Here is a 23,659-nt window from a genome sequence, read left to right on the forward strand (position 1 = left end):
CTGCCGCCAGCGCAACCGCTGCACGCGGCAAGGCCGACGACCAAGGCAGACCGCGGCTCTTGACAGTCCTGTCGCGTGCAGTAACAACCGCCCACAGTAGGGCCGCCGCCCGCAGCAACGCTACTAAATCAATAGATCCTATGATGCGAACACCAAAATCGGAATAGAAAATATCTTTTCCCAAGCGAAGATGATAATAAACATATCTAATAAAAAATAATAAATCTTTTTACATGACTATTTTACGATGTGATTAAATGATAAATAAATTTAATCACATACATAGATCTCAATTTTTTTTATTACATAAAATAAATAGATTTCATTAACTTATGATTCTGATATCATATCAATTGTTAAAAAATAACTATAATGTGAAAAACAATTATACCAATGATAGAAATTTGTTTGAGAAAAAGATGTCAACTTCGTCTCCGCTTATATCCAATTCCTCTCTGACGATTGTTATCGATGAAGTTAGGCTCTGCCTATTTTTAGGCAAGAAGACGGAATGCATAAAAGGAGGAGAAAATGTTTAAAAAGGTATCTTTGAATATTCTTTTCATCTGTATCAATATTTAATATTTAGATTTACATAAATATTAATAATTAGATATTTGATTAGAATTCAATCATAAATTTTAAAATATTTTATTTATTAAATTACGAGCCACATATGATTAACAGCTTATTATTCGATAAAATGATATGAAAATTACTTTTGTCTACTCATTCTCATCTTTTATATATATTTTTTTAATTGATTAATCGTGACAACCGCAATAGATTCTGGATTTCGGAACAACAGTCACTAGCAAGAGCGAGAGAATGGTTATAACATCAATGCAAATTACGTTGTTCCAGTAAAATAAAAGACATCAGCAATTGAAATCCACAGCTTTCAGCATCAGATGAGTTTTAAGTACATCATCAGCACAAGTAACCCGAATACAGTGAAGTGCATTTCAGTCGAAGGAGAACAGCATCCCAAGAGAGGAGATAGGATTTAAGAGGGTAGCTTCCTTCTTGTTCCTTCTTTTGGTTAGCCTACCTCCCCCGGATAAGAGCCTTCTCGGCGGCGTCCACCTCTTCCAAGATGCGGGTCTTGCGCTTGGCGGGGATGGGCGACGTGGGGCCGAAGCTGATGTAGTGGCCGGAGACGGCATTGAGAGCGGAGTACATGTCTCTAAAGGAGGCCCGCCCCAGCAGCGCCTTCTCCCTCCGGTACTTGGCCACCCATGAGTTGGACGCCTCCCGCAGCTCCGCCACGGCCGCGGCCACGTTGGCGTCTTTCTTGTCCATGCCGATAGTGATCCGCAGCTTCCCGATCATATCTGCCGTCTCCCTAACGTACTCCTCGTCCGAGGCCGCGAACGCCGATGGGGGCACCGGGACGAGCAGCAGCGCCACCGAGGACGACAGGATCACGGCGAGTTCCCGGCGGCTTACGGCTTGGCTGCTGCCCGGAACCGCATTGGCTATGGTGGCAACGAGGGATGGAGATGGAGAGGCTGCAGGTCTTGAGGAAAGGGAGGTGGGTGCAGCAAGCAGTGAAGAACAAGCCATACTGCTGTGCTTCGTAGAAAATTGGATAGAGAGGATATACGGGAGAGAAGGGTTACGAGTGCCACGTTGGCTTATCTTGTTATCCTGACTCACCGAGTTGGAATCGTGGATGTGGATCATGTGGATATCCAGCATTGTAATTAGGTTGGATCGTGAGCTGCTTCAAAGCATTATTTTTATCAAGGGTCATCTAAACAGCTAATTATTTGGAAATAATAAATACGTATACATCTTTCGAACTGGTCATCTTTTACTGCGTAAGTCATGAGAGTTTGAAGGAGTAAAGAATGTAATTAGGCTAACGGGAGAAGAAAAGGCTACATTCCACGGGATGCTAATGGAAGATGTCTGCGGACTGGACACTAGTATGTCCAACATAAAAATCCTTTACAATATGAGACTCGAGATTTAAGCAAATCCAACTCAAGACAAATCCCGTCTTCAAATCGTAGGCGAGCTAACTAGCTTGGAATTTTTGTTAATATTTTTTTTCAGAAGATGCTAGCTACCTTAGCTAGCAAAGGCTTTAAAAGTTTTGACAGATTAAGTCAATATCCTGATATCAAATTCCCTTTCACCACTTACCCATTGTAAAAAAAAAAAAAAAAAAAATCTAATTCAAGACAAATTTTGACACTCGGAATTTTGATGGATGGATAAGGCTCATTATTTTGTCTGCATTCACTAGTTTTGATAATACAATCAAGCCATCATCTGCATTATCTGCTAAACTCTTTAGAAATAATTATTTGTGGGCGAATCACATTCCACCCGTGTTGCTTCTCCTTTGGATAAATGTCAGTAGGAACAACTTGCAATAGGATACACACAACACATTCATTCATGATGAAAGATGGAGGAGACCCTTCAACTTAAGCACATAATGTACCATGCAAGACACGAAATTACTACATCCGGCCATTAATGCTTTCTTGCAGTTCCTTTTACCAATGATCCTTCCATCTCTCACTCGCAACTTGAAGACTTCACCCATGCTGAGAAGAAAACCATCTCATATGGTTCTTGATAATGAGCCTCAGAATTTTTGGCAAGAACATTATAGAAATGGTAATGTTTACGACTCCTGCCAATCTTTTTCCTCTACCCAGTGGGAGTTAGAACTTCTGAGGATTCCTTATACCAGATGGACTAGGAACATTGGAACTCATGCTTGCAGTTCTTAGTAACTTACGGAATTCAGACAAGCTAATCTTTCCGTCTTTGTCAATATCAGCTTCCTCTAGTAATGGTTCGATAGAACCCCTCAACCCTGTATGCTGCAAATGAAACACAATAGCCAATTAGGAGTTGTTTCTGACTAAAATACTGGTCCAATTCATGGTCAATAAGTAGACTGACTTCTATTTAGGAGGAAGTTTCATAAGGTATAGAAAAAAAAATTTTCTAGAGTTAAAAATTTTATGGTGGCAGATATTGACAAACTATTATATTTTGGCATAATTCTTCAACATTAAGATGCATGAAGATGGAACCATACAAATATATATATAATTGTTTTTCGTTCTTTTGCATAACAACAGAGGGGATGATCCCCCAACCTACACAATTTCTAGGCGAACTGAAATTGAAAGCTCTTCAAAGTGAATAGGTAACCCAAGAACCCAACAACTAGGACAAGATTGCTCGACGAAGAACTATGTTGCTGGAGCACTCTATGGAACTCTAAATAAGGACTATACAACCAAAATTTACCATTCTAAGTTCCTCTGGTGTAATATATCCATCTCCATCCACATCAAATTTATCAAAAGCAGCTTTACAACGTAAATGCCATTTCTCAGAATCATGTTCCTCCATCTGATGCACATGCAAAGTTGCTGCAACAAATTCAGTGAAGTCAACAAGTCCGTCGGTATTGCTATCAATCTGCAGAGTAACATTAGCAGTCCATTCATCATCACAAAATTAAATATATAATACTGAAGCAGAGACACTTAAATGCATTAAAATTAATGGCTATCAAAATTCATGGATCTGAAACACTGAACAAAATCTTGAATCTTCTTAATACCATTAGCATATAAAAGCGGAATTTTAAAAAATGAAGTGATAAATATCTTTACTACATAAGTGTATAATAATTTCAACAAGACAAATTATAGATCTCAACTATTTCCATTGCTTCTCATAATCACAGACAAGGTGACATATTAGAGTCCTGCTTAATAAGCTATATGAGAAAGAATGCATTAGCCTGCCTATATATTATGCAAAAGTGTGAGCAAGGAACTTTACTAGAAAGGAGATACACAAATTTTCTGGTCATCCAAGATAACCCTCAAATCTAATGATCATATTATGTATAGCTTTATGATTTTAGGCATAGGCATTGTGCTTATGCAGAAGGATCTGAAACCGCCAGCAACTGCAAGGCCTAGACAACCAGAAGCCCTCACAGTATTTGGGGTTTTCTTGGCCACAATCTTAGTTGAGAAGAATGTTTTACCTTCATCCAAACTAAAACAAAATAAATAGACCAAGGAGTAACAAAATGACATAAACAAGATGAATCATACTTTGATGAGGGTCTATCTCTTCAAAAGAAATGTTAACTTTAACTGTTGGAAAATCCTTTTGAATCTAAAAATCATAATTCATATCACGAGACCAAACTATGATGTTTACATGGTTATATCATATATGTTGTTGAAATATGTTCAAATAATTTAATGACAAATAAATTCTGATTTTATATTTAACATCAGAAACAATGTTTCACATGTTAGGATTCCCAAGTCATGTTTAGATTAAAAAAAATCAACTAAAGTTGACAAATTGTTTCTTTGATTGATTTATATCCATTTCGGTTCTATTCAAGAACCTATTTTTGTCTTGATCAGTAAAACACATTGATGAATGTGTAAGTTTCAAGACTATGATTGATAGCAATGTTAGGTTCTTTACATGTGTTTGAACTGGGTTCATAAGCTGCGGTTGGAGTTGGAGCATGTGATTTGTCTTATTTTGCTTACTAGTATCCGTCTTAACCTTTAGATCATTTAAATGTGACTTATGATTTTATGAAAATATTATACAAAGAAAATTGAGGGTTAGGCAATAGGGGAAAGTCTTTTATCAAAGCTTGGAAGGCACAAACAGATAAAAAAGAGCAGCCTGGTGAACAAGGGAGATAATGTAAAACTCAAATTTTACCCTTGCAAGCATAGAGGTTTTATTCTAAAAGACTCAAAATTTGTTCACCTAGATCATAAAATGATCAATCTTTCATAACACTAAGACCAACTATTTTATAAAGAAAAATAGATAGAGGAAAGCATCTTTCTTTTTACACAGCAAATGAAAGATTAAGGTCATGAATGTAAATTTCTATGATAAAATTAACTCTCATGGTTGACATATGTAGATGGAAGAAATAATAGGTCGAATGGTTTAGATTATTGAATAACTCATAAATATGGCAAATAAAAGGATGCCAAAGATTTTATGCAAATAATGTGTAAAAGAAAATTAATCCAATTTTGTGTTTCTATTAAATAAATTTAACACATTTTTCCAGATTTTCAAAGTAACATATTGTAAAACCGAACTACAGCAAGTATGCAACTATAGTGCACCATGAAAGAAGGAACGTCAAGACTAATTATATGCATTATTTCACAGAACATTCGCCAAATAGTATGATCAGAAAGAGTAGGAGATGACAGAATCATATCCATGTGAAATGGATATAATTAAGGAAATAGGGGAGCTTGCAAACAGCACCATATGAGAATTTAAACAAACAAACTTACAGCTTGAAGAATCTCCAGAACACGTGGTCCCTTTAATCTCCAAGGAACATCCTTGGCAAGTGCCTGTCAAAACAAACATCATTAGGACATTTAGTGTGAAAAATAAAACTGTATACAATTTTAAATTAAATCCCAAAGCCAAAGAGAAGTACCACATCATTTTCACAATGCACACATATGTTCACAGTAGCAAAAAGAGAGAACATCAAGGTAAATAAATTGAGAAAAAGAATACAAGGGTCATGAGTGAGGATAGAGAATGTAAACTAAGGATATATGTTAAAAGATATAAATGCTACCCAACCAAGCCATTATAGTCCACAAATAGGAGATGTACACACGGAGGAGCAAATATAACATAGAACAAGGAACTAGTGCTTAAAATTGTTGACCAGTACAGTGCATTGACAGAGGAGTTTCAGCCTTAAATCTTCCTTCCTAAGCACAAGCTTATTTCTTTGCACCAATCCAATGCTTCATTTGAAGAAAAAACAATTACAGAAGTTCATAAGCACCACAATATGCTACAGTTAAAATCACAACAAAAGTAGGTTATGAACAAAGTCTAGTTTATCCACAGATTGAAATATTTGATACAATACCCCAAATAGTCCCATATCAAAATAATATGGCTAGATAAGCCTCTACATACCATTAACTTCAACTTAAGAATTTTAAGCCACATGGTTGTAGGCTCATCAAGTCAATGAGTTTGTTTCATGTCAAACCAATAGTGACAAGTGATATCAAAGCAACCAGTAGTCACGGTGAGGGGGCCAAGTAGGAAAGTGTTAGAACCCTTGCAGATTCTAAACTTGGGGTTGATCTCTTTAGGAGATCGGCCTCCTTGGAACTCTATAGCAGTTCCTCCCTCCAAGTTGCTGCTCAAAGGCTGCAGAAAAGATTCATCTATTGCTTATCAAAAGAGGAGGAATACATGGCTATTTATAGGGTTTCTAAACCCTAACTCCTAATAGGACTCCTACTCAAGACTCCTACTTCTAACCAACTCCTAATAGGACTTTTACTCAAGACTCCTATTCCTTTACAACTCCTAATTCATCTCTAAGAAATAACCTCCTAACTCTAGCCAGCCTCTTCACCTCTTTAATAGGGGTCGGCTTAGGTAGGTTTTACATGAATGTTCCTCTCAATTAGGACTCTCCTAGCTAGAGTCCTAACAGACCCGCCCACTTCAAATTAGCCTTGTCCTTGAAATTTGATTTTCAAGTCATCATAGTTCTCCCAAGTGGCATCTTCTGTTGGTAGGTTCACCCACTGTATTAGCACTTTAGTAGTGGGTCGTCGTCGTCGAGTCATGATCCGTCGATCAATAATGGCACTTGGCTGGGTCTGGAGTTCTCCTTGGATAGTCATATTTGGTGGGTAGCTTTGGGCTGTCTCCAAGCACCTATTTATAACTTTTGTCTGGCCGTTGATTTGTGGGTGATATGCCGTACTCCTTTTCAATTTAGTACCCTGCATATGAAATAACTTTGTCCAAAATCTGCTCGTGAAGATGCAAATAGAATTTATCATAAGTACAATGCGTCCCTTATAGTGTAATTCTTTTGAGTCCCAATTATAATGAGCCACCGAGCTTGGTGCTTCCTCCAATTTTTTTATAATCTTACTAGTCTCTGAATCTTCCTGCCATTCCATCTTAGTATCCTCAAGGAAGTCGCTGGTCGGAAGTGAAATGGCCGAAACTTCAGCTTGCTCGGGTAGCTGCGAAAGCGCATCTGCAAGAACATTCTCTTTCCCCTTTTTGTAAGTTATTTCATAATCAAATCCAAGAAGTTTTGTTACCCATTTTTGCTGCTCAGGGGATGATATCTTTCGCTCCAAAAAGTACTTGAGGCTTTTATGGTCGGTTTTAATTTGAAAAAGTCGACCAATCAAGTAGGGTCTCCACCTCGTTGTTGCGCGCACAATGGCGAGCATCTCCTTATCATATGTTGACTTATTTTGATGGGAGGGAGATAATGCCTTGCTAGTGTATGCGAGTGGTCGACCATCTTACATGAGAATGGCTCCAATTCCGACTCCAGATGCGTCGGCCTCAATAATGAAGGGTCGGTTGAAATGTGGTAGTGTTAGCACCGGCGTCGTCGTCATGGCTACCTTAAGTTTGTCGAAGGCAGTGGAGGCTCTGTCTAACCATTGGAAGACATCTTTTTCCAGTAAGAAAGTAAGTGGTGCATTGATCTTTCCATAGTTTTTCACGAACTTACGATAGTAACCTGTTAAACCCAAAAAGCCATGTAGCAATTTTATATTCCTCGGGGTAGGCCAGTTTTGCATTGCTTCAATTTTGAAGGGGTCCACTGTCACACCTTCCTCTGATATGATATGCCCAAGATATTCCACCTTCTGTTGAAGAAAGCAAAAATTCGTAGTGGTTGTTGTGTGTTCAAAAGGTGGTTTTCGATATGTCTTCTTCGCACACTCATATTTGATGATACCCAGATCAAAGGTCCAGCTTTGTGAAGATTTGTGCTCCCTTTCATCTAGCAATTCATCTGCTATTGGAATAAGGTATTTGTCCTTGATGGTTCTGCCATTGGGAGTTCGGTAATCAACGCATATTCGCCATGTTCCGTCCTTCTTGCGTACAAGTAGCACCGGTGAAGAATAGAGATTGCAACTTGACCGAATAACTCCTGTTTTGAGCATCTCTTTTACAATCCTTTCTATTTCATCCTTCTGGAGATGTAGATATTGATATGGTCGAGTATTTGCTGGAGGTTTGCTTGGAAGAATCGTTATATAATGATCATGCCGACGGGTAAGAGGTAGGTTGTACGGTTCGTCAAATATATCTGAAAATTCAGCAAGCAAAGGAAGTAGGTTTGGATCTTCAAATTCTATTGGCTCTCCCTTAGTTTGCTGCTCAAGTTGTACCAAAAATCTGCTGCATGCTTTATGCAAAACCTTCTCTATTTGTTCTGTGCAAATCGTCGTTACGTCGCCCCTATGTTTCCCGTTCAGTATCACCTGTTTCTCCTTACTGTAAAATTTCATAATTAGTTGCATAAAATTCCAAGAAATATCAACTAATGTCGTCAACCATTTAATTATGAGTATGGCCTCATGATCATTAAGAGGGAGAAGGAAGAAATATGCAATTATCTCTTGGTAAGGCCTCATGATCAGCAACAGTTTCACTTGCGGGCGCCTACGATCATACTTCAAAATCCATCCATCGGCGACCTAAACGTCAAACCTATTGCAATTCTCGATAGGTAAGGCCATCTGTATAGTAACCTTACTGTTTAGAAATTTATTAGTCCTGCCCGTGTCGATAAGAACAGTGATCGGTTGTTGTTTGAGAAGGCCTCCAACTTTCACGGGTTTCAGTAGCCGGCTAGTGTATGTACCGTAACTTCGGTCGGTTGTGGCTCTTCTTCTGCATCTTCTTCTTCATGTTCAAGGCTCTCTTCTGGATGTTCAACGACCTCTTCTTGTATTAGTTCAATCATAAGAAGTCTCCCTTTACTACAGCGATGCTCACGGCTCCACGGCTCGTCACAATGCCAACATAACCCCTTCGCATATCGCTCCCGAAGCTCTTCTCTCGTTAACCTCTTTGGTGTAGGGACTTGGTCGATAGTAGGGGGGGATGAGGGCTTCAATATTACTGGTTGAGGAGCGACCCTAGTCCTCTGAGCTTCATGGTTCAATTGCTCCTCTTGATGTCGTGCGAAAGAGATGGCTGCCATAAGCGTATATGGTTGTCACGCTTTAACTTCTTCTCGGATCTCTGGCTTCAAGCCCTCAATGAAGGTCCTCAATAGCTGTTTTTGAGACCAATCACGAGTTTGATTAGATAACCTTTCAAACCTGGTTTGGTACTCCTGAATGGTAGATGTTTGTCGGATCTTTGCTAGTTGTCCGTCAATATTCTCGTAATCGGTTGGTTTAAAGCGGATCAGCAGTCCTTCTTTGAATTGTCGCCATGAAAGGACTCCATAAGTATGTTCAAACCAGTCAAACCACTGTATAGCATCCCCTTTAAGATGTATAGCTGCAATTTTCACCATAGATGCATCCGCGATTTTATGGTACCGAAAATATCGCTCCGCGTGCGAGATCCAACCTATCGGGTCTTCTTCTTCCCATCTAGGGAAGTCCACTCTCATGGAAGTCATATCTTTGGGCTTGGTGCGATTGGGCAAAGCTCTCTCCTTGATGTGATTTCTTCGGGCTTAGTGGTCGGCCCAATCTGAGTTCGGTAAAGAGCGTCCGAATCTTATCCTTCATTCGTGCCTCGAAGGCTTCGAATTTAGCATTGATTACCTCCTCAGATGCCATAGTATATGCCGTCAAATCTGTAAAGTTAAGATCTCTCTTTTGTTGTCGGGTTAAAGGCATGTATTGGTTGAGAGAGGTGATGGTCGAAAGGGTTGGTAGATTGGTGGATGTAGGCTACGATTTAGGCTTGTTTTGTGGCTATTTTGGGTGCAGTTTGAGGGTGTGGTTTGGTGGAGTTTTAGGGCTGTAGATGAAAGTTTCGGATCTGTGGTAGATGGTAGCAAAGGTTTGATAGAAATAAGTGGAAGTTGTAGCAAGTTTGTGCTGTCTTGTAAGAGTAGAATTGTCGTCGAAGAAACAACGGTTTCTCGACGTAATTTCCACCAAAAACTTGAGAGAATTGAGGAGGGAATTGATAGCAAAATCACAGTTTATATGACAGCAAGGATATCTAATTTAATCAAGAAAATTTCGGCAGTATAACAACAAGGAAATTGGTGCAAGTTGCGATTGCAGAATTCTCGTCGAAAAATTTCAGCGGGTTACGACGAAAATTTGCAGCAACATAAAATCGTTTTTAGAAATGAATTTCTTAATAGATCAATCTCAGATGGAAGCCAAGATGATCTATGAAGTGTATAAGAAATTTCATTCAAAAAAGATTGCAAATAGATGGGTTAAGGCAACAATATGCGGCTGAAATTTTCTGCAACACAGATTTTTAGGTATAGCAGATTGGACATAAAAGATCAGTGGTTTATATTGAGAATTTTTTGATAAACCAAAGGGAAATCCGCTGTTAGGAAGTGTCAAAGCTATCATAAAAATTTCGTAAAGATTTGGATAGAAACAACGTAGTATCAAGATAAAAAAATAGTGCTATGCGGCTGAAATTTTACAGTGCAGATTTTTAAGTATAGCAGATTAGATGTAAAATATCAATGGTTTATATTGAGAATTTTTGACAAAACCAAAGGAAAATCTGCTGTTAGGAAGTGTCAAAGATGTTATAAAAATTTCGTAGAAATTTGGATAGAAAAAACATAGTAGCAAGATCAAACAGACGGTGCTATACGGTTGGAATTCTGCAATGTATCTTTCGTCGTAGAGATAAAAACTTTATGACGAAAAGTTTATGCAGAAATATAAGAATAGCTTTTTTGGGATTTTCAAATAAGGATAACTAAATTGCAGCAGCAGTAAGGTAGAAAACCAGAACCTATTGCAATTCACAGGGAGATCAAAGGATGATCCGTGGTGGTGGAGATGACAGCGGAATTTGGCAACGATCTCTTAAGCAATTGTGGGAATTGCTTCGGGTGGTTGTGGAGGGTTGATGGATGGCTGTGGAAGGGCAGCGAGACGCCAAGAACGCTGCTCTGATACCAAGTGTTAGAACCCTTGCAGATTCTAAACTTGGGGTTGATCTCTTTAGGGGATCGGCCTCCTTGGAACTCTATAGGGGTTCCTCCCTCCAAGTTGCTGTTCAAAGGCTGCAGAAAAGATTCATCTATTGCTTATCAAAAGAGGAGGAATACATGGCTATTTATAGGGTTTCTAAACCCTAACTCCTAATAGGACTCCTAATCAAGACTCCTACTTCTAACCAACTCCTAATAGGACTCCTACTCAAGACTCTTATTCCTTTACAACTCCTAATTCTTCTCTAAGAAACAACCTCCTAACCCTAGCCGGCCTCTTCACCTCTTTAATAGGGGTCGGCTTAGGTAGGTTTTACATGAATGTTCCTTCCAATTAGGACTCTCCTAGCTAGAGTCCTAACAGAAATAGGCATTTAGATAAGAGTTAGTTTTATCCTATCAATCCCTTTTTTTAACGCAACACTAAACCTGATATTTTATTCCACTATACTTTTAAAGGGTGGCTAATGCATGAGCGTCTTGCCTATGTGTGGTCAACGGAAGATCACTCTATAATTATTCTACTCCATTAGACTTTAGCTTACTAATTAATTGGCTATGTACCAGCCTATACTAAAGCTCAACATTCCCATAACCAGCTAACCAGGTCTAAAAAACTAATCAAACCGGTATATACAATAATAACAACAAGGTCATATATGTCCCAACTATTTTGAGACAACTACATTAATTTTTTGCCACCATTAAGATCTATAAAAAGTCATATGTTTAGTCAAGGATTGCCTTTTCGCGTACTGGACCTATTTCGGCAATTTGTCAAACCGGTACATACTAGTCTATATCGATGTACCAAGTCCGAGTTCGGTGAGGAAGAAAAAGAGGGAGAAGAGGAAAGGACAGTGGAGGAACAGAGGGAGGAAGGAAGATGGAAGAAGGAAGAAGAAAAAAAAGTGTAGAAAGAAGAAGAAATAAGAGGAAAAGAGTAACGGCAACAACAACAACGAAGCAGTAGTGGCGAGGAAACGGAAGCATCGAAACTACAGCACACAATGGCAAGGAAGCATCGAAGCAGCAATGGCGAAGCAATGACAATGAGGTGACGACATCTTACACAAGAAAAGGGCAAGCGTTCGCAAGCCCTAATCTTTTTTATTTTTATAATGCTGATTTGGACAAGGCCCCATCATTTTAAAATTTTTCTATTATTTTAATTGGACCAGCCGAAACGAGTTGATCTACGTATCAACCCATGCTCGGACTGATATGTACCACACATACCGTACCGTTTTGGGTGATACAACATACATTGTGTTTAGTTAAGAGCATTTAAATAAAGTAGTTTCTATTAAAGTCTTTTTAGGTATTCCTCTAGCTTTCCTCGTAAATAATCATTTCACCTCTTTTGACTACCATATATGTAGGTCTCCCGAGCATATGTCCATACCATTTTAAGCAATTCTCTCTTATTTTATCCTCTTTTAAAGAGGTACCTAATATTTCACAAATAAAAATACTTTTTCCTATCTTTCCTAATAATTCCTCAACATTCATTTCAACAACACTTCCCTAATAATTCCTATAAATTCATCTCAAAAACATAAATTTTTATTCATGTTTTTTAAAAGTACGACACTCGGATCCAGAAAGTATTGTTGGTCTAGCAACTATCTTATAAATTTTTTCTTTTAATCACAAAGGGTACCTAATGATCACACAAGACTTCTAATGCTCCTTGTCATTTTAATCATTATGATCTTATTGAATAATTGGTCCAAGATACCTAAAGATTTAAATTAAAAGAATTTCTAGCCCATAGTATTACTAAAATTACACCTCATATATTTAGTCTTAGTCTTAATCTAATACCTTTAATTTCTAAGAATTGCCTTCATAACTAAAGTTTTTAATTAATTTCATTTAAGCTCTTATGAGCTAAGATAATATTTTCAACAAATAACATACACCAGGGATGTCTATCTTGTGAATGACTAGTAAGTTCATTCATTATCAATGTGAAAAGCTACTGACTTAATACAAATTGTTGATATAATCCTATAGTAATAAGAAACTCACTAGATACACTTTCTATAGTTCTAACACTAGTAACTATATCATTATACATATCCTTAATAATATTAATATAATTAGTAGATATATCTTTCCTTTTTAAAATCCATCATAATAAATCTCTAGAATTTCTATCATAGGATTTCTCTAAATCAATAAAAACCATATGCAAATATTTTTTTATCTCTATATTTTTTCATTAATCATCTTAATAAATAAATAGCTTATATTGTTGATCTTATATGCATCAAACCAATCAAATCAGTACATATGATCCAATATTTAATGATCTAATAAAGCACTAGTAGTGAAGCATTTAGCTTGATATTATTAGGTACACAGCTTTTTATTATTTTTCCAATGATACAGACTTATATATTATTTGATATCTAACTATCCAAACAATTTGATGCATTGTCTAAGCTAGTATTCAATTAGTATTTAAAATCTTGCCTTCAACCTCAAGGGTCTCAAATGCCACAAAAACTTGGGTTACAATCAACAGGTAAATGTTTTTTCCATTGATTTTGACTTATTCGTCTGTTGCACAATATAGTCAAAACATCGAAGCACATAGAAGACTTAGATAAGGTATAACATTAACGAGTATTTGAACTTCAAATGAACATTGAGATACTTACCTGTGGATATCAAGAATGCTTCCATAGCCATTTGATATGAAATGTTGATATATTATTTCACACAAAGAAAGCAGTTCTATGGCACTTTGCTGTAGAACTTGTTTAACAGAATGCTGATTTTCCTATTGAATCACACAAAAACCAAAGCATGTCTTTTTATTCTGGTAATTAAGTGTAGTATTTAGTATTTACTACTACAAAGCAGAAAGCAGTGGCCAATACTTCTAGAAATTCTAAGTTAATTACAACTTATCAGTACTATCAGTACTATCATAGCCGATAACAGTGAATAGATTTATTACCTGGTAATCAAACCCAGAAAGCCATATAACAATTTTATGTTTCTCGGGGTCGGCCAGTTTTGCATTGCTCCAATTTTGAAGGGGTCCATTGCCACACCTTCCTCTGATATGATATGCCCAAGATATTCCACCTTCTGTTGAAGAAAGCAAAAATTTGTAGTGGTTGTTGTGCGTACAAAAGGTGGTTTTCGGTATGTCTTATTCGCACGCTCGTATTTGATGATACCCGGATCAAAGGTCCAGCTTTGTGAAGATTTATGCTCCCTTTTCATCTAGCAATTCATCTACTATTGGAATAAGGTATTTGTCCTTGATGGTTATGCTATTGAGAGCTCGGTAATCAACACATATTCGCCTCGTTCCGTCCTTCTTGCGTACAAGTAGCACCGGTGAATAGTAGAGTTTAAAACTTCGCCGAATAACTCCTATTTTGAGCATCTCTTTTACAATCCTTTCTATTTCATCCTTCTGGAGATGTGGATATTGATATGGCTGAGCATTTGCTGAAGATTTGCCTGGAAGAATCATTATACAATGATCATGCCGATGGGTAAGAGGTAGGTTACGCGGTTCGTCAAATATATTTTAAAATTCAGCAAGCAAAGGAAGTAGATTTGGATCTTCAAATTCTATTGGCTCTCCCTTAGTTTGCTGCTCAAGTTGTACCAAAAAGCAGCTACATGCTTATGCAAAACCTTCTCCATTTGTTGTGTGCAAATCGTTGTTATATCGCCCCTACGTTTCCCGTACAATGTCACCTGTTTCTCCTTCCAGGAAACATCACCTAATGTCATTAACCATTTAATTCTAAGCATGGCCTCATGATTGTTAAGAGGGAGAAGGAAGAAATCTGCAATTATCTCTTGGTCCTGCAACAATAGTTTCTCCTACGGGCGCCTACAATCAAAATTCAAAATCCATCCATCGACGACCTTAACGTCAAACCTGCTGCAATTCTCGATAGGTAAAGCCATCTGGACAGCAACCTTACTGTTTAGAAAGTTATTAGTACAGCCCATGTCGATGAGAACAGTGATCGGTTGTTGTTTAAGAAGGCCTCCAACTTTCATCGTTTGCGGGTTTGAGTAGCCGGCTAGTGCATGTACCGTAACTTCAGTCGGTTCTGGCTCTTCTTCTGCATCTTCTTCTTCATGATCAAGGTTCTCTTCTGGATATTCAGAGACCACTTCTTCTATTGGTTCAATCATAAGAAGTCTCCCTTTACTACAGCGATGCTCACGGCTCCACGGCTCATCACAATGCCAACATAACCCCTTCGTATATCGCCCCCAAAGCTCTTCTCTTGTTAACCTCTTTGGTGTAGGGACTCGGTCGACAGTAGGGGGGGCTGAGGGCTTCAATATTGCTGGTTGAGGAGTGACCCTAGTCCTCTGAGCTTCATGGTTCAATTGCTCCTCTTGATGTCGTGCGAAAGAGATGGCTGCCATAAGCGTGTACGGTTGTCGTGATTTAACTTCTCCTCGGATCTCCGGCTTCAAGCCCTCAATGAAGGTCCTCAATAGCTGATTTTTAGACCAATCACGAGTTTGATTAGATAACCTTTCAAACCTGGTTTGGTACTCCTAAATGGTGAAGGTTTGTCGGATCTTTGCTAATTATCCGTCAATATTCTCGTAATCGGTTGGTCTGAAGCGTATCAGCAGTCTTTCTTTGAATTGTCGCCATGAAAGGACTCCATAAGTATGTTCAAACCAGTCAAAGCACAGTATAGCATCCCCTTCAAGATGTATAGCTGTAATTTTCACCATTGATGCATCTGCGGTTTTGTGGTACCGAAAATATCGCTCCGCGCATGAGATCCAACCAATCGGGTCTCCTTCTTCCCATCTAGGGAATCCACTCTCATGCATGGATAGTTGGGGTCGGTCAAAGAGCTTCCCCTCTCTTGGAAGTCATATCTTCGGGCTTGGTGCGATTGGGCAAAGCTCTCTCCTTGATGTGATTTCTTCGGGCTTAGTGGTCGGCCTAACCTGAGTTCGGTAAAGGGCGTCCGAATCTTATCCTCCATTCGTGCCTCGAAGGCTTCAAATTTAGCATAGATTACCTCCTCAGATGCCATAGTATATGCCGCCAAATCTGTGATGTTAAGATCTCTCTTTTGTTGTCGGGTTAAAGGCATGTATTGGTTGAGAGAGGTGATGGTCGAAAGGGTTGGTGGATTGGTGGATGTAGGCTACAGTTTAGGCTTGTTTTGTGGCTATTTTGGGTGTAGTTTGAGGGTGTGGTTTGGTGGAGTTTTAGGGCTGTGGATGAAAGTTTTGGATCTGTGGTAGATGGCAGCAAAGGTTTGATAGAAATCAGTGGAAGTTGCAGCAAGCATGTGCTATCTTGTAAGAGCAGAATTGTCGTCCAAGAAACAGCGATTTCTCGACGTAATTTCCACCAAAAACTTGAGAGAATTGAGGAGGGAATTGATAGCAAAATCACAGTTTATATGACAACAAGGATGACTAATTTAATCAAGAAAATTTCGGCAATATAACAGCAAGGAAATTGGTGCAAGTTGCGATAGCAGAATTCTCGTCGAAAAATTTCAGCGGTTTACGATGAAAATTTGCAGCAACACAAAATCGTTTTTATAGATGAATTCGTCAATAGATCAATCTTAGATTGAAGCCAAGGTGATCTATGAAGTGTATAAGAAATTTCATTCAAAAAAGATTGCAAATAGATGGGTTAAGACAATAATATGCGGCTGAAATTTTCTGCAGCACAGATTTTATAGCAGATTGGACGTAAAAGATCAGTAGTTTATATTGAGAATTTTTTGATAAAACCAAAGGGAAATCCACTATTAGGAAGTGTCAAAGCTATCATAAAAATTTCGTAAAGATTTGAATAGAAACAAAGTAGTATCAAGATCAAAGAAACAGTGCTATGCGGCTGAAATTTTATAGTGCAGATTTTCAAGTATAGCAGATTAGACGTAAAATATCAATGGTTTATATTAAGAATTTTTTGACAAAACCAAAGGAAAATCTACTGTTAGGAAGTGTTAAAGATGTCATAAAAATTTGATAGATATTTAGATAGAAAAAACACAGTAGCAAGATCAAACAGACGGTTGGAATTCTGCAATGTATCTTTCGTCGTAGAGATAAAAACTTTATGACGAAAAGTTTATGCAGCAATATAGGAATAATTTTTTTGGGATTTTCAAATAAGGATAACTAAATTGCAACAGCAGTAAGGTCGAAAACCAGAACCTGTTGCAATTCACGGGGAGATCAAAGGATGATCCGTGGTGGAGATGATGACGGAATTCAGCAACGATCTTTTAAGCAATTGTGGGAATTGCTTTGGGTGATTGTGGAGGGCTGATGGATGGTAGTGGAAGGGCAGCGAGATGCCAATAACGCTGCTCTGATACCAGGTGTTAGAACCCTTGCGAATTCTAAACTTGGGGTTGATCTCTTTAGGGGATCGGCCTCCTTAGAACTCTATAGGGGTTCCTCCCTCCAAGTTGCTGCTCAAAGGCTGCAGAAAATATTCATCTATTGCTTATCAAAAGAGGAGGAATACATGGCTATTTATAGGGTTTCTAAACCCTAACTCCTAATAGGACTCCTACTCAAGACTCCTACTTCTAACCAACTCCTAATAGGACTTCTACTCAAGACTCCTATTCCTTTACAACTCCTAATTCTTCTCTGAGAAACAACCTCCTAACCCTAGCCGGCCTCTTCATCTCTTTAATAGGGGTCGGCTTAGGTAGGTTTTACATGAATGTCCCTCTCAATTACGACTCTCCTAGCTAGAGTCCTAACAGAGAAGGCTACGGACTGCGGCGGAGGGCTACGGTGAACATAGGAGGGCTGTGGTAAAGGGGTGAAGAAGGAACACGAGAGGGCTGAAGAGGGAAGAGGGAAGAGGGAAGAGAGGAGCGATTGGAGGAAGGGGAAGACGGGGCACCGGTGACACCATACAAGAGTTGTGGTGAACATAAGATGGCTACAGTGAACATAGGAGGGTTGCAGCGAATGGGGCAAAGGTAGGAGAGAGGAGGTGTTAGAACCCTTGCAACCTTACTGTTTAGAAAGTTATTAGTGCTGCCCGTGTCGATGAGAACAGTGATCGGTTGTTGTTTAAGAATGCCTCCAACTTTCATCGTTTGCGGGTTTGAGTAGCCAGCTAGTGTATGTACCGTAACTTCGGTCGGTTCTGGCTCTTCTTCTGTATCTTCTTCTTCATGTTCAAGGCTCTCTTTTGGATGTTCAATGACCTCTTCTTCTATCGGTTCAATCATAAGAAGTCCCTCTTTACTACAGCGATACTCACGGCTCCACGGCTCGTCACAATGCCAACATAACCCCTTCGCATATCGCTCCCGAAGCTCTTCTCTTGTTAACCTCTTTGGTGTAGGGACTTGGTCGACAGTAGGGGAGGCTAAGGGCTTCAATATTACTGGTTGAGGAGCGACCTCCGAGCTTCATGGTTGAATTGCTACTCTTGATGTCGTGCGAAAGAGATGGCTGCCATAAGCGTATACGGTTGTCGCGCTTTAACTTCTCCTCGGATCTCCGGCTTCAAGCCCTCAATGAAGGTCCTCAATAGCTGTTTTTGAGACCAATCATGAGTTTGATTAGATAACCTTTCAAACCTGGTTTGGTACTCTTGAATGGTAGAGGTTTGTCGGATCTTTGCTAGTTGTCCGTCAATATTCTCGTAATCGGTTGGTCTGAAGCGGATCAGCAGTCCTTCTTTGAATTGTTGCCATGAAAGGACTCCATAAGTATGTTCAAACCAGTCAAACCACTGTATAACATCCCCTTCAAGATGTATAGCTGCAATTTTCACCATAGATGCATCCGCGGTTTTATGGTATCGAAAATATCGCTCCGCGTGCGAGATCCAACCAATTGGGTCTCCTTCTTCCCATCTAGGGTAGTCCACTCTCATGCATGGATAGTTGGGGTTGGTCATAGAGCTTCCCCTCTTTTGGAAGTCATATCTTCGGGCTTGGTGAGATTGGGCAAAGCTCTCTCCTTGATGTGATTTCCTTGGGCTTAATGGTCGGCCCAATCTGAGTTCGGTAAAGAGTGTCCGAATCTTATCCTCCATTCGCATCTCGAAGGCTTCGAATTTAGCTTTGATTACCTTCTCAGATGTCATAGTATATACCGCCAAATCTGTGACGTTAAGATCTCTCTTTTGTTGTCGGGTTAAAGGCATGTATTGGTTGAGAGAGGTGATGGTCGAAAGGGTTGGTGGATTGGTGGATGTAGGCTACGGTTTAGGCTTGTTTTGTAGCTATTTTAGGTGTAGTTTGAGGGTGTGGTTTGGTGGAGTCTTAGGGCTGTGGATGAAAGTTTTGGATCTGTGGTAGATGGTAGCAAAGGTTTGATAGAAATCAGTGGAAGTTGCAGCAAGTATGTGCTGTCTTGTAAGAGTAGAATTGTCATCGAAGAAACAACGGTTTCTCGACGTAATTTCTACCAAAAACTTGAGAGAATTGAGGAGGGAATTTGATAGCAAAATTACAGTTTATATAACAGCAAGGATGTCTAATTTAATCAAGAAAATTTCGACAGTATGACAGCAAGGAAATTGGTGCAAGTTACGATTGCAGAATTCTCGTCGAAAAATTTCAACGGTTTACGACGAAAATTTGCAGCAACACAAAATCGTTTTTAGAGATGAATTCCTTAATAGATCAATCTTAGATGGAAGCCAAGATGATCTATGAAGTGTATAAGAAATTTCATTAAAAAAAGATTGCAAATAGATGGGTTAAGGCTACAATATGCGGCTGAAACTTTCTACAGCACAGATTTTTAAGTATAGCAGATTGGACGTAAAAGATCAGTAGTTTATGTTGAGAATTTTTTAATGAAACCAAAGGGAAATCAACTGGTAGGAAGTGTCAAAGCTCTCATAAAAATTTCGTAGAGATTTGGATAGAAACAATGTAGTATCAAGATCAAACAAACAGTGCTATGCGGCTGAAATTTTACAGTGCAGATTTTCAAGTATAGCAGATTAGACATAAAATATTAATGGTTTATATTTAGAATTTTTTGACAAAACCAAAGGAAATCTGCTGTTAGGAAATGTCAAAGATGTCATAAAAATTTCGTAGAGATTTGGATAGAAAAAACACAGTAGCAAGATCAAACAGACGGTGCTATACGGTTAGGTTGGAATTCTGCAATGTATCTTTCGTCGTAGAGATGAAAACTTCATGACGGAAAGTTTATGCAGCAATATAGGAATAATTTTTTTGGGATTTTCAAATAAGGATAACTAAATTGTAGCAGCAGTAAGGTATAAAACCAGAACCAGTTGCAATTCACAGGGAGATCAAAGGATGATCCGTGGTGGTGGAGATGATGGCGGAATTTGGCGACGATCTTTTAAGCAATTGTGGGAATTGCTTTGGGCGGTTGTGGAGGGTTGATGGATGGCTATGGAAGGGCAGCGAGATGCCAAGAACGCTGCTCTGATACCAGGTGTTAGAACCCTTGCAGATTCTAAACTTGGGGTTGATCTCTTTAGGGGATCGACCTCCTTGGAACTCTATAGGGGTTCCTCCCTCCAAGTTGCTGCTCAAAGGCTGCAGAAAAGATTCATCTATTGCTTATCAAAAGAGGAGGAATACATGGCTATTTATAGGGTTTCTAAACTCTAACTCCTAATTGGACTCCTACTCAAGACTCCTACTGTAACCAACTCCTAATAGGACTTCTACTCAAGACTCCTATTCCTTTACAACTCCTAATTCATCTCTAAGAAACAACCTCCTAACCCTAGCCGGCCACTTCACCTCTTTAATAAGGGTCGGCTTAGGTAGGTTTTACACGAATGTCCCTCTCAATTAGGACTCTCCTAGCTAGAGTCCTAACAGGAGGGAAGGGAAGAAGCTGCCGCCGGAGGAAGACCCGCAGCTACCACTGAAGGAAGATGCCACCACTGTCGCTGCTACCATCATTCGCCGATGGGAGGAACTCTGCCATTGTGAGAAACATAGTGGGAGAGAGGACTTCAACGTTAGGGCACTCATGAGTGGGTTTCTATGTTATGGCACTAGCAAGTGGGTTTCTACAATGGATACTTGGTTCGATTGAGCTAGATGAGTATTTTGGTTCGACTTAGGCCTGAGTTAAACTAGGTGAGTGCCTAGGCCGTGCCTGAGTTAAGTCACCTAGCCCAATAGGTGGGCGCTCAGGCCTTGCCTCGCCTCGCCTAGGTGCCTAGGCAAGTGCCCGGGCACCCTGTGACTTCATTGGTCAAGACTCTCTCTTCCTAGTGCTTTTAGAGATGGAGTCCTAAGTTGGTTAGGATTCTCCCGTGCAAGGGCCAATGCCCCACGCTCTCTTCCTCAATTTGGAAGCCTCCCCCCTCTACCGGACACAGATTTGTTGAATCTGACTTTTGGGCTTGAAATTGAACTCGAGTTGGGTTCAGCAGGATGGAGATTGAATCAGATTGATCAACACTTAGTTTAAGTTGAACCCGAGAATTAAACTGCGTATGATCTGGTCCATGAGCTCAGATTTGAGTTGGAGCTTGGTTCAATTAGATCATGATTAATTTAGAGTTTGATTCAAACTTCGATTGAGCTGATATGGAGTTTGACTCAACCTCGACTTGATCGTCCCTGATCATAGCTCCCCCAATTGGGTGATTCAACTCTTGTTGAATCTTAATTTGAGGTTTTGCTTCTCGCCATCAACGGGTTTGAGCAACCAGAGGTTTTGCTTTGGTACGTTATTGTGATCGACGTGGTCACACCCGACCATGCCATCTTCTTGTGTCGTTTCAATAAGGTTCTCCTTGTTGCCTATCACCGTCGACTTGAGGGGTCTCGTTTTTCAGACTTCTCGAAGCTGCAAGCTCGCTGCTACCCCTCTTTGTTTCTCCTCTTTTATCATTTTAGAGATAAATTTTAGTTTCTTGCATGCCAAAAAGAAAGCCACAAGTTTTTAGCAAGCGTTCACCATCCTTTTTTTCTAGGCCAATGGTTTCCTCCATCGAATCAATCAGATCTCAGATGACGAAAAACTTCCTTCCATCCATCTAGAGTCGATACTTCTGGGCTCGACATAAGTAAAATCCCAAAGGTAGGGGCTCCTAAGGATGCCTTAACAAATGTCAAGTGGTGCCACTTTGCACATCACCTCATTGATGTATTGACTTGTGATAGTGAAGCATATCTTGCATTGTCAGTTAATCTTCATCTTCATATCCTCATGGAGTAAACCTAAAGGAGGATATGGGTTTGGATGTGATGTTGTCCCTAGGTCGAGCTTTTGGAGTAAGCTCGTCGAGACGAGGTTCTTTTGACAACCAGTATCGAAGATAGTGCTATCGACCTTTTGCTTCACTGAATCTTTATAGTGAAGAATTGTTCTCAAAACTTTTGGACTGTGTTAGAACCCTTGCAGATTCTAAACTTGGGGTTGATCTCTTTAGGGGATCGGCCTCCTTGGAACCCTATAGGGGTTCCTCCCTCCAAGTTGCTGCTTAAAGGCTGCAGAAAAGATTCATCTATTACTTATGAAAAGAGAAGGAATACATGGCTATTTATAGGGCTTCTAAACCCTAACTCCTAATAGGACTCCTACTTAAGACTCTTACTTCTAACCAACTCCTAGTAGGACTCCTAGTCAAGACTCCTATTCCCTTACAACTCCTAATTCTTCTCTAAGAAAACACCTCCTACATGAATGCCCCTCTCAATTAGGACTCTCCTAGCTAGAGTCCTAACAGAATGTCCCTCTCAATTAGGACTCTCCTAGCTACAGTCCTAACAGTTTTACATGAATGTCCCTCTCAATTAGGACTCTCCAAGCTAGAGTCCTAACAGACCCGCCCTCTTCAAATCAGCCTTGTCCTCGAGGCTGATGATTCGTGAATTCTAGGAATTTGATCTTCAAGTCGTCATAGTTCTCCCAAGTGGCATCTTCTATTGGTAGGTTCGCCCACTGTATTAGCACTTCATTAGTGGGTCATCGTCGTCGAGTCACGATCCGTCGATCAATAATGGCACTTGGCTAGGTGTGGAGTTCTCTTTGGGTAGTCATATTTGGTGGGTGGCTTTGGGCTGTCTCCAAGCACATATTTAAAACTTTCGTCTGGCCGTCGGTTTATGGGTGATATGTCATACTCCTTTTCAATTTAGTACCCTGCATATGGAATAACTTTGTCCAAAATCTGCTCGTGAAGATGCAAGTAGAATTTATCGTAAGCACAATGCGTCCCTTATAGTGTAATTCTTTTGAGTCCCAATTGTAATGAGCCATGGGGCTGGGTGCTTCCACCAATTTTTTTATAATCTTACTTTTCTCTGAATCTTCCTGCCATTCTATCTTAATATCCTTAAGAAAGTCGCTGGTCGGAAGTGAAACGGCCGAAACTTCAACTTACTCGGGTAGCTGCGAAAGCGCATCTGCAAGAACATTCTCTTTCCCCTTTTTGTAAGTTATTTCATAATCAAATCCAAGAAGTTTTATTACCCTTTTTTGCTGCTCAGGGGATGATATTTTTTGCTCCAAAGAGTACTTGAGGCTTTTATGGTCAGTTTTAATTTGAAATCGTCGGCCAATCAAGTAGGGTCTCCACCTCGTTGCTGCGCGCACAATGGCGAGCATCTCCTTATCATATGTTGACTTATTTTGATGGGAGGGAGATAAATCCTTGCTAGTGTATATGAG

General features: G+C 39.6%; 2 protein-coding genes across 2 annotated transcripts in view; both read right to left on the reverse strand.

Annotated features, from left to right (window-relative positions):
- Positions 1-885: 885 nt before the first annotated feature.
- Positions 886-1,593, reverse strand: LOC135611732 (photosystem II repair protein PSB27-H1, chloroplastic-like). The gene has a single exon (XM_065107384.1). It carries the CDS (start codon positions 1,564-1,566, stop codon positions 1,048-1,050), a length of 519 nt encoding a protein of 172 aa, XP_064963456.1. The 5' UTR covers positions 1,567-1,593; the 3' UTR covers positions 886-1,047.
- A 616-nt stretch (positions 1,594-2,209) lies between these two features.
- The window catches only part of LOC135586825 (calcium-dependent protein kinase 4-like), a 66,156-nt gene continuing 44,706 nt past the window's right edge, over positions 2,210-23,659 (reverse strand). Inside the window, exons 2-4 of the mRNA XM_065108984.1 lie at positions 5,340-5,402; positions 3,280-3,453; positions 2,210-2,843 (exon numbers count right to left, since the gene is read on the reverse strand). Coding sequence (XP_064965056.1) covers positions 2,682-2,843; positions 3,280-3,453; positions 5,340-5,402 — 399 coding nt within the window. The 3' untranslated portion in view covers positions 2,210-2,681. The remainder of the gene's footprint in view (positions 2,844-3,279; positions 3,454-5,339; positions 5,403-23,659) is intronic.

The sequence above is a fragment of the Musa acuminata genome, chromosome BXJ2-5 (assembly GCF_036884655.1).
Source record: "Musa acuminata AAA Group cultivar baxijiao chromosome BXJ2-5, Cavendish_Baxijiao_AAA, whole genome shotgun sequence".
In the NCBI taxonomy this organism is placed as follows: Eukaryota; Viridiplantae; Streptophyta; class Magnoliopsida; order Zingiberales; family Musaceae; genus Musa; species Musa acuminata.